The following is an 11,487-nucleotide window of genomic DNA, read 5'->3' as shown; positions in this document are numbered from 1 at the left end:
TTTTTTGATGTTTCAAAGATAAATAATTTAGGATGTTCAGTTCTGATTATTTTATAACCACAAATGATTTCAACATTTGTGGTAGTTAATGCAAATGTTATTCCATTTGATTCTAAGGAATAAATAATTTCATGTTTATCTGAATTTTTCTCAGATGTTTTATTTACTTTACCCGTGTATAAAACCCCGAAATTTTGAAAATCACATTTATGTGATGGAATATAGTCCCAAAAAGTATAACCTCCCTCTAAATCCAAACAAGATAAATCAGATAAAGTACACGTTAAACCTGATTTTAAATAAATTTTATCATTTTCATATTTAACTTCCGCGAAATATTCTTGTATTGTAATTTTTAAAACCCCTTGAACGACAATATCGCTCCAACTTCCATAAAAATCCGAATAACTTCCTTTATTACACGTTCCATCATTACCGATTGACCCTGCGAGTGTTGCACCACGCGTAGTTGTGCTATTAATTTTTAAACCGGTTATAAATAATGTACCGAATCTATATGATCCCGATTTATGAATATCTAAACATCTTTCTTTTGAAATTTCTTCAATATATTCCATACGCCCGCTATGTACTACTGACATATGAGAATAAGCCCCGCAATGATAAATATTTCGATCTACTTCGATTTTACATTGAATGACTTTTGTTAACGAATATTCTTTTAATTGTAATAATTGAATAAACGGTTCTGTTATATTTATTTCTTTAGGATGAATATCACAATCTCCCACCTCTGTAATTGAAATTGTTGTTGAATTTGATGAAAATTTCCCGCAATCATACCCAATAATTCCACTCGCTGATGATGACCATAATAAAATAAAATAAATCACAAAAGTGATATTGAAAATCATCTGTAAACATAAATTAATTAGAATTTTCTTCATCGCTATTTTTCTTTTGTTTACGTGTTTTTTTAATTGGTGTAATTTCTGGATTTATAAATGAATATCTCAATCGATTCATGTGAACTATTTGAATTCTTTTTTCTGTTTGAATTTTTACGTTTCCTTTACCCAAAATTTCGAGAATTTTGTGTGGTCCAGAGTAATGATCTTTTGTTTTACCTGGATTTGGTCCACTTTGTAAAAATACATATTGACCTACTTTTAAATTTTGTGGATTACAATGTTTATCATAATATTTTTTAGATTTGTGTTTAGCGTCAACTAAATTTTGATAAGCTAATAGTCTTATCCCATGTAATCTTGTGATTAAATCAATTAAATAACCTTGCATTGTAGGTAATTGCTCACATTCTCTTATTGGTTCGCTAGAAGGTAATCTAGACTGTTGTCCAAAGACAATAGCATAAGGTGTATTTTTAATTCCTTCATGATAACTTGTATTGTATGAAAATGTTGCTAACTCAATCCATTCGTCCCACTCTTCATCAATGGATGAGTAGTGTTTAAGGTATTCGTTTAATGTGTGATGTGATCGTTCTAATGAACCGTTTGATTGTGGATGATAAGCTGTAGTTTTAAGTTTTTTAATACCGAATCTTTTTGCTACGCATTTTAAAATAGCACTTAAAAAGTTACGACCTTGGTCTGTAAGAATAATTTTTGGCGGACCAAAATAACAAATAAATCTTTTGACAAAAGCAGTTGAAATTGTTGTAGCTAAAGTGTTAAGTAATGCTTCTGCGATACAAAATTTAGAAAATAAATCTTGAATAGTTAAAATATATTCATTTCCCCTTTTAGTTTTTTGTTTTGCCCCGACAATATCCATAGAAATTTTCCAGAAACAAACAGCTGGAGTATCAGTAATAACCATAGGTTCCCTGTGTTTTATACGAACTAATTTTTTTAATTGGCAATCTAAACATTGTTGAATTCTACGTTGAATATCATTTTTCAAATTTTCCCAATAATAATCTTTTTTAATTCTTTGATAAGTTTTAGTTACCCCTTTATGACCCCCGATTGGTGATTTATGCATTTCATAAAAAATTTCATCTCTTTTTTCGATAGGAACATAAATAATTGTGCCCAAACAGATTATTACTTTAATATCAGTTCCGTCAAAAACATTTTTTAATTCTGTTATGACATTATTCCACGGTAAATTTTCAATGTTTTCACTTTTTGCAAAACTTACTGTTTTTAATTTGAATTTTTCTAAAGTTTCTTTTAAATTTTCAAAAATTGTTTTTAAATTTTCAATTAAAATTACAATTGATTCTTTTTCTTTTTCACGAATAGGCAAAGCAAAATAATATTTATTTTTAATTTTCTTTTCAACTACTTTTCCTAACTCTAAATTTTTAAATGTCGGTAATTTATTTATTTTTTTTAATTTAACTGCGCCATTATCGCATGGTTCACCATTGGTGCTAATAAAATAAGCTAAATTATCTTTTCTGAAATGAAAATAATCTTTAATATCAATTATATTACGAATATTTCCCGCTTCTAAAATTTCTTTAATATCAGAATCACTATGATCTGATGAATCATTTTTATTATTGTTTTGTTCATTTATTATATTTTCAATATTTTCATCTGAGCTTAAAGAACTGCTCACACTTTCTTGATTTAATTCTTGATCTTTTATTTCTTTCCTTTTCTTGATTTGTTTCACTTTTTTCTTGCGCTTAATAATTCTTGGTTGATTTGTAATTTCTTCGTCGGTTAAATCGTTATTTTTATCACTTACTTTTTTTTTTATTTCATTTTTGTTTTTGTTTAAATTTTTATTTTTATTAATTTCATTAGTTGTTTTAGTCGTTGGTTGTGGTGTGGTTTTTATTTCTTGTTTCTTTGCTGCAGCTCTTGTTGTTACTTTGATTTGTTGAAATTCTTCTGTTTCGATAGGATTTCTTGACAAAGCATCAGCAACATAATTTGTTTTACCTGGTTTGTAAATAACTTTAAAATTGTATTCTCCCAGTTTTAATCTCCATTTTAAAACTCTTGTGTTTACATCTTTTGCCTTTTGAAACCAAACTAATGGTTTATGATCTGTAACGAGAGTAAATTCTTTACCATAAACATATGGTCTAAATATTTTTACACCAAAAACAATAGCTAATGCTTCCTTTTCATATGTTTCGTATCTTATTTCAGCGTCTCTCAATACTCTTGAAGCGTATGCACATGCAGTATCTTCTCCGATTTGTCCTTGTGATAAAACTGCTCCAATTGCATAACCTGATGCATCAGTGGTAATAATAAATGGCATTGTAAAATCAGGTGTATTTAATACAGGTGGTTCACATAATTTATTTCTTAATATTTCAAAAGCTTCTTGAGTTTCTTTATTCCATAAAAACTTGACATCTTTTTGAAGTAATTTTGTCAATGGTTTAGCTATTTTTGCAAAATCTTTAATAAATCTTCTATAATAATTAGTAAAACCCAAAAATTGACGAACTTTTTTCTGAGTAGTAGGAACTGGATATTTCTTTGCAGCTTCAATTTTACTTGGATCAGGTCTGATAGAATTTTTACTAATTAAATGACCTAAATAACAAACTTCTCGTTTGAGGAATTTGCATTTATCTGGTTTTAGTTTCAAATTTGCTTCTTTTAATCTTTGAAAAACAATTTTTAATCGTTCGATGTGTTCCTGTAAAGTTCTTGCAAATAAAATTATATCATCCATAAAAACATATAATATAACACCAATTAATCCTGAAAAAACATCTTCCATTAATGCTTGAAATGTTGCTGGGCCATTTGCTAGGCCAAAAACCAATCTTAAAAATTCAAAATGACCTAAAATAGTAGAAAAAGCAGTTTTATGTTGATCTTTTTCCTTCATTTTAATTTGATGAAAACCCGATGATAAATCTAGAACAGAATAATATTCAACTCCACCCAAACTATCAATTATATCAGTTATATTTGGTAGTGGATATGCATTTTTAATCGTCTTTTCATTTAACGCTCGATAATCGATTACCATTCTCCATTGTTTCCTTCCTTCAGAGTCCGGTTTCTTTGGAACTATCCAGACTGGACTGTTGTATGGTGACCTTGATTCCATAATAATATTATTTTCCAATAATTCTTTAATTTGTCGATTGATTTCTTCCTTTAAAGCATAAGGAATTCTGTAATTTTTAATATTAACAGGTCTTTCATCTGTAGTCAAAATTTCATGTTCCACTCTATCTGTTGCTGGTAAATATTCACCTGGAAGATGAAATCTTTCAGTATTATTTTTTATTAAATCATAAAGAGATTCTTGTTCGGTTTTATTTAAATGTTTTACATTTAAAACCTCTTTTATTTTTTCAAAACGTGATTTATTTTTATTTATAGCATCAGTATCATGTGAAGAGTATCCTGTGGCATCTTCTTGATTCTTTTCTTCGTTCTCACGAGCATTGTTGATAACTAATACTCGCTGAGCATATATAATTTCTTTATTATATTTATTGATCGACTCATGTAAATTGTAGTCTTTATTTTCAATATTGTAATTGGAATTTACCTTTGAATTTTTTTCTTGACTGTTATCTTGCTTGATTGTATTTATATTTTCAGATTTTTCATTCAAATTTTTCTCATTTTCAGGTTGATTATTATTTATTTTATTTTTGTTAAAAGTTTTAGTAGTTTCTTTGTTTATTTTCACTTTTATTTTATTTTCTTCTTCTGGTTCTTCTTCTTCTGATTCTTCTTCTGCTTCATCGTCTGAATCGTAGTCGGTATCGCTTCCATAAATATTAAAATTCTGGAATCCCATAGCCATTATTTGATGCATATCATCATCAAAATCAGATTCTTCTTCATTTTCAATTTTCATTATTATTTCTTCATCTGTTTCTTCATTAGTTTCTATTTTTACTTTATGAACTTCTTTTTCGTTTTTTATTTCTTCTTTCATTTCTTCTTTCATTTCTTCTTTCTCGTCTTCTTTTATTTCTTCTTTCTTCATTTCATTTTTTTCTTCTAGATTTTCTTCAGTTGTTACAGGATAAATTTTATCTTGAAAATTTATTTTATTATTTTGCACTAATTTTTCACACTTAAATGATTGATTTATTGATTCATCAGTATCATAGAAAAAATATTGTTTATTATTTATTTTAATAACGCGATCTTTATAGCAAATTTGGACTTTCGCTTCGTCAAAGAAATTCGAACCCAATATTCCCGATTGCTCGATTGGAAAATCGTCAGGAACTATTAAAAATTTAATTTCTAAATCAAGAAAATCTAATTCAACTTCACCCAATGCTTCAACTGGAATTTCGTTAATTCCAAGTAATTTTATAGTTTTAGTTTTATCTAGAATTGCCCCTTTTGGACAAAAACTTTCTTTTAAAATATTAGGACCGCTACCTGTGTCTATCATTACTGAAATTCGTCCGACATTAGGATTTACGCTATATCCTAATAAAATTGTTGGACTTTTATTATTTTTATTTAAATTAATTTGTTCAACGCGAGTTTCTTTTTTATCGCTAATAGTTTTAAGTGGAATTCTATCAAAAATACCAAAATGTGAATTAGAGGTTGAAGGATGATTTTCTCTTATTTGTTTTTCTTCATCATTTATTTTCTTCCAACAATCTCTAATTTTGTGACCTATTTTTTTACAATAATCGCAACTAATAATTTGTTTAGGACAATTATTACTTGAATGTTCATGACTACCACAAGTTAAACATTTATTAAAGTTTTTAGAATTGTTATTTAAAAATTCGTGTTTGAATCTACAAATTTTAGCAATGTGACCAGATCTATTACAAATTTGACATCTTTCAACATTTTGACTTTCTCTAGAATTTAATAATTTAAAACATTTATCAGCAGTATGGCCTGCTTTATCGCAAAATTGACAAATTACAGTTTGTCTTAAGTTTGATTGTTGATTAAAATTTTTATTATTATCAAATTGTTTATTTTGAGAGTAAAAATCTTGTTTTTGTTGGTAATTAGATTGATGTGGTTTTTGAGAATTATTGTGTTCGCGATTGACTTCATCGCAAAGAAACACGGGTTTTTCAATTCCCCTTCGTTTTATATTTTCAAATTCACTTAATTCTTTTCGAAATTTAATTTTTTGTTCGATTTTAATAGCTTCATTAAGTGTATTTTGAAAATTATTATTTAAGGTTCGAATTTTACTTTCGATTTCAGGATTAAGACCATTTAAAAAACTTTCTACGGCTCTTCGCTCAACTTGTAGTATATAAGCATCGTTTTCTACTTGTGTATGTGTTTTTTTGTGTACTTCAACTAATTGTGCTGCAATATCACAAATTCGATTAGAATATTTTAAAACAGATTCCCTGTCTTTTTGATAAACGCGACCCAATTCACCCAATAATTGCATTTCTGTTTTATTTGGGGCTGCTTTTCCCCTTAAGAAGTCATAAAATTCTTGTTTTGTATTTACTGTTGCACAGTTTATAGATTTTCTTAAATCGCCTTTTAATTTTTTTCGCAATAATTTAACCAAATTAAGTTCAGCATCTTCCGGTAAAGAATTAAAAGCTTCATTACAAGCAGTTATAAATTCTGTAAGTGTCATATTTTCACCATCATATTCGGGTACAAATTCCAACGCGTCACGTAAAGAAATAGATTGATTTGCTGACAGAGCCATTGCTACCGGTTGTTCGTTATTGATTTGATTAATATTGTTATTGTTATGGTTATTGTTATTATTCAAGATACGCTCATCATTTAAAAGTGCATTGTGTGGGTGTTCATTTGTAGAATTAACTTCAGAATGTTGTGCAGAATCATTTGTTTGATTGTCATGTGTATTTACTTCTTTATTTTCCTCTGAATTTGAGGGTAATTTTTCAAACGATTCAGTAGAATTTTCAATATTAGAATGATGACCAGATTCAGAATTATTTTCAATAGGATTTTCTTCAATACTTTCATTAGTTAGTTGGTTAGTACTATGTAAATTATTATTTTGAACAAAATTTGAATAATTAAGTGAAATCGAGGTATCTTTGAGAGAACGTCTTCCACTAGGACGATAAGGATTTTTTTGTTTTTCAGTGGATGAATCTGGATTTTCTCCGGAAGGATCCAGATTGATATCTATATTATTTTCTTTTGCAAATTTCCGAGTAACTATTCTATTTGACATAGGAAATCATTTTTCCTTTGAAATAAAATTATTTCAATTATTTATTTTAATTTAAATTGATTTAAATTTAAATTTTATTTTTAAATATTTCTTTTTCTTTTTGTAAATTAATTAATTTCATCATTATTGATTTTAATTTTTATTATTTTTATTAATAATCAACAGCATCCTTATGTATCCCGGACGAGCCCCCAAAAATTTTTAATATATGTTACGTCAAAATAACACATATTAAGAGTTGTGCTCCTGTTTAGCCTTCGCCGAGCGAAATAACTGGGATGGAGCTATAAGGATGACTGTTTATTATAAATAAAATTAAAATAAAAATAAATTTACTTACGGTTCGTTGTCTAAGAGATAATTAAAATTATTAAAAATTAAGTAAAATAAAATTTAATTAATTTAGTAAAATAATAAAAGCAAAATTAAAACAACTTCCAAATTTATTTAAATCAAAACAATTATTTAAAAATTATTACAAAACAAAATTAAATTTGATTTAGACAATTAAATGCGGTTTACAATTTTTAACGCTTTATAAAATGATTTAGCTCTCGATTTCACTTGTTATTTAATTTATTTAAACAATCAATTTATTATTTAAATTTATTATTAATTATTTATTTAATTAAATTGTTACCTTGATTTATTTGATGATTATTATTATTATTATCAACAATTATTTATTTGATTTATTATTTATTATTCTTCCTTCTCAACCCTTGATAATTGATGTAATTTTATCAATATTGAATTTTATTTATTAAATGAATTATATTTAAATAATTCAAATTAGATTAGATAATCGATGGAATGTTTATCAAAATTATTTATTAATTAAATGAATTACTACTTTTGAATAATTCAACAATTATTTTAAAAAAACTTCTGAATTATATTTTAATAATTCAGTTTACAAACAATTAAATCACCATTAATAATGATTTAATAAAATTTAGGACTTTGCCTTTAAATAATTAAAATTTCGTCAATGACGAATGAGCTCACTTAGGAAACTGAAATCTTTTTCGATTTCCAGAAGAGCTGTTACCAGGTAGTAACATCCCTTCCAATAATTATTTAATTATACCAATTATTTCATTGGTCATAATTGAATCAATATTTTTTTATAATTATTATTTATATATATATATTTTTCATGACTTCCAATGCAGTTAGCAACACGCATAAAACATTGGAGTCGAATTCATAAATCAATATTTATTGATTCTTACTTTTTCCTTTATTGCAATATATTCTTTTATTATTTAAACATTTATAATTCATTTCATTTTTAATTATTAATAACTTGTTTATTAATAATTATTATTTAATTATATTTTATTATAACATTTCATAATTTTCATTTCTTATTCATTTCTTATTTCATTTCTTTATTAATAAACATATCATTAATAATTAATTTTATTTCTTTTTCTTTTAACAATAAATATCTTTATCTCTTAAAGATATTTCAAAATTCATTTCATATTATTTTTTTTATAATAATAATTTCAAAATTTTCATTTCATATTTATTTCATTATTTTCATTATTTATTCATTCATATAATTTCATTTTCATATCATTATTTCTTTTCATTATTTCATATTTCACATTCATAAATTTTTATCATTTCATTATTTCATTATTTCTTTACTTATTTATTTATCAATAAATTTCAATTTTTATTATTAATTATAAAATATATAAATTTGAATTTATATTCAAATTTTATAATCATTTATTTTTTTATCATTTAATATTTTATTATCATATTTATTTATATTTATTAAAGAACAATATTTCATAAAAATAATTTGAATTTAAATTCAAATTTAAAAATCATCAGCCGTAATAATGGCTGGAAGTCATTTACTAATTAATTAATTTATGCATAGCCAGATGGCATAGCATGTACAATTTTTAATAAATTGATTGACAGCAAGAATACGACGTCGTGACGTCACAGTGGTAAACTCTCTGTCATTTGCACTGTATTTCACACTAATGATGTAGTTAAAATACTAAACAACAGAAGTTGACGTATATTAACTGTTATATTGAAGAAAAATTTGTTCACCCAGGAAAAAATGTTTTCATAAAATTTTATACAATTTTGTAAAATTTTTTAAGATTTTATAAGATTTCACAGCAAAATTTTATAAAATTTTACTAGTCCATTTTCTGTATAATAAAATTTTAAAAAAACATTTTTTCCCGGGCAGAAATTTTAAAATTCACCCCTGATAGCCACTTTATCCACAAATTAACTTCAAGCTACTGCTGTATTCTAAAGCCAACTTTAAGGCTGGGCCGCACCTAACGAAGTCCTGAATTTAAGAATTCTAATTATTTATTAAATAATTATCATAACAGCAATTTTAGTAGCTTCCGACTAAAAGCAGAAGATGAACTTCCTCGGAAGATTTTCATCATCCGAGTCCCATAAATATTCATAAAATAATTAGAATTCTTAAATTCAGGATTTCGTTAGGTGCGGCCCACCCTTAAGGAAAGTGTTGGAGAGCAACCAGTTACCTTTAAGTTGACAGTAAATTGTCTGTACCTTGAATTCAATTTGATTACAAGTATTACTGCCAGTCAATGACGTTAAGTTGATTGAGTTTCACTTCAAATTAACGGCAAGTTTTTCTATCAAATTACATTCAGATGACGGTGGTAAATTCGCATCAACTTGCACGCAAGTATTCTCCAGCCAAGGCTTGCCAAAAATTTGTCGTTAAGTTAGCCGTAAATGTTTCACTGCAGAACTTGCTGAACAATTATCTTTATAGTGTGGCTATCAGGGATTCTGCAGCAGTCTAGGATACCAAAGTATCAGCTCCGAAATTGAAATGATACTTTTAACATCTCGATGACTACAGTATATATAAAAAATATCAGTCTAACTTTTAGCTCTCATATCATATACGTAAAATAACGTGTACAATTGACGTGAAATTATAGCTGTTTTATACCAAGTTTATATGTGATCTTATGTGTGGGAGAGAGCAATACATTAAAATGACGCTTTTTGCGTACTACACTGAGAAAAAAAAATACTCTTATCAAGAAAATTTACTTGATACAAGAACATAAATTCTTGATAATTTTCAAGAATATATAATTTTGTCTCAAGAATTCGTAAAATTGAAGGAAACAATTTTTATTTAATTCAAGTAAAGCTATTCTTTTGTTTACCCACAATATAATATCAAATGCATATAATAACAAAAATAAATTTGATGCTCTTTTCTCAAGAAATTGATAATTAACAATAATAAAATAAATATTTTGAACGGATTTCTTGAACCAAGAAATTCTTGTTTGGAAAATAGTATTTTTTTTCTCAGTGTAGACCTCATCGAGATGTCAAATGTTTCACATCAAGTTTTGAGTTAGAATGTTGATCATCTAGAAAGCTAGAGATCTAGAGAGATCATTCTCGCCACCGGATTGGTCTAGTTAGATTTCCAAGTGTACGACAATTTTTTGCTAAAGTCGTTATCAGGATATATCCTCATTCCGTTGCAATGACCCTAAAGCCACTCTAGGTAGAAATTGACAGTAATTTGACGTTGAAATTACCTGAAATTTGCTGCCCGAGTTCAACTCGCCCGCAGGGTCAACCGATAGACCAATTTTTGTTTAGTCAATTTTTGAAGAGAATTTGCATTCTAATTTGGGTAGTAGATTTACGTCAAATTGTAGAGAAAGTTGCATACAAACTATCGTCAAAAACGGAAAAGTCCGAAGTTGACGGATATTTGACGAAAAATTCAAGGAAACTTTTGTAAAACTTTTGCTAAGCAAACTGTGCTATTAGGGGAGTTCATGCTTACGCTGTCAATTTAGAAGTAAACCTTATTTTTTACCCTTTTACTGAAATTTTCTAGTTATATTCTCTGTAAAATTACCTCTTCATAAGAGGCGTAAAATTACGCTGACTTGTAGTTCATGTTGTACCCCGTATTTTAGTCAGAAACAGAAATTTCTCAATTGACATAGAAATGTCTTAAGTTGGCAGTGATTTATCGTCAAATCGCGGAGATTTATCATTATTGCTAACCTAAGCATCTGGTAACTTCAAACAATTTATTAGTTCTCGTTAATATATTTGATTTGACTCTAATTAATTAATTTATAATAATACTGTGAAAAAGCAATTGATAGTTTTTTATTAATTCTGGCAGTTAACAGGATATTTTTTATTATTCAAATTTTATTCATAAGGTGAGTGATAAAGATTTTATTTATTATATTGCCATCAATTTGAAGTGAAACTTTCAATCAACTTAACGTCATTGTCGGACAGTAACACTTGTAGTCAAATTGAATTCAAGTTACAGACAATTTACTGTCAACTTAAAGGTAACTGTTTGCTCTCCAACAC

General features: G+C 26.8%; 1 protein-coding gene across 1 annotated transcript; it reads right to left on the bottom strand.

Annotated features, from left to right (window-relative positions):
• Window positions 1-4,946: 4,946 nt before the first annotated feature.
• LOC130676977 (GATA zinc finger domain-containing protein 14-like) lies at window positions 4,947-7,092 on the bottom strand. The gene is made up of 3 exons (XM_057483490.1): window positions 5,478-7,092; window positions 5,074-5,372; window positions 4,947-4,964 (listed from the first exon to the last, which is right to left on the bottom strand). Exons 1-3 carry the CDS (start codon window positions 7,090-7,092, stop codon window positions 4,947-4,949), a joined length of 1,932 nt encoding a protein of 643 aa, XP_057339473.1.
• Between the last annotated feature and the right edge of the window lie 4,395 nt (window positions 7,093-11,487).

Source organism: Microplitis mediator, chromosome 11 (assembly GCF_029852145.1).
Source record: "Microplitis mediator isolate UGA2020A chromosome 11, iyMicMedi2.1, whole genome shotgun sequence".
NCBI lineage: Eukaryota > Metazoa > Arthropoda > Insecta > Hymenoptera > Braconidae > Microplitis > Microplitis mediator.
This window is presented reverse-complemented; position numbering and strand designations above follow the sequence as displayed.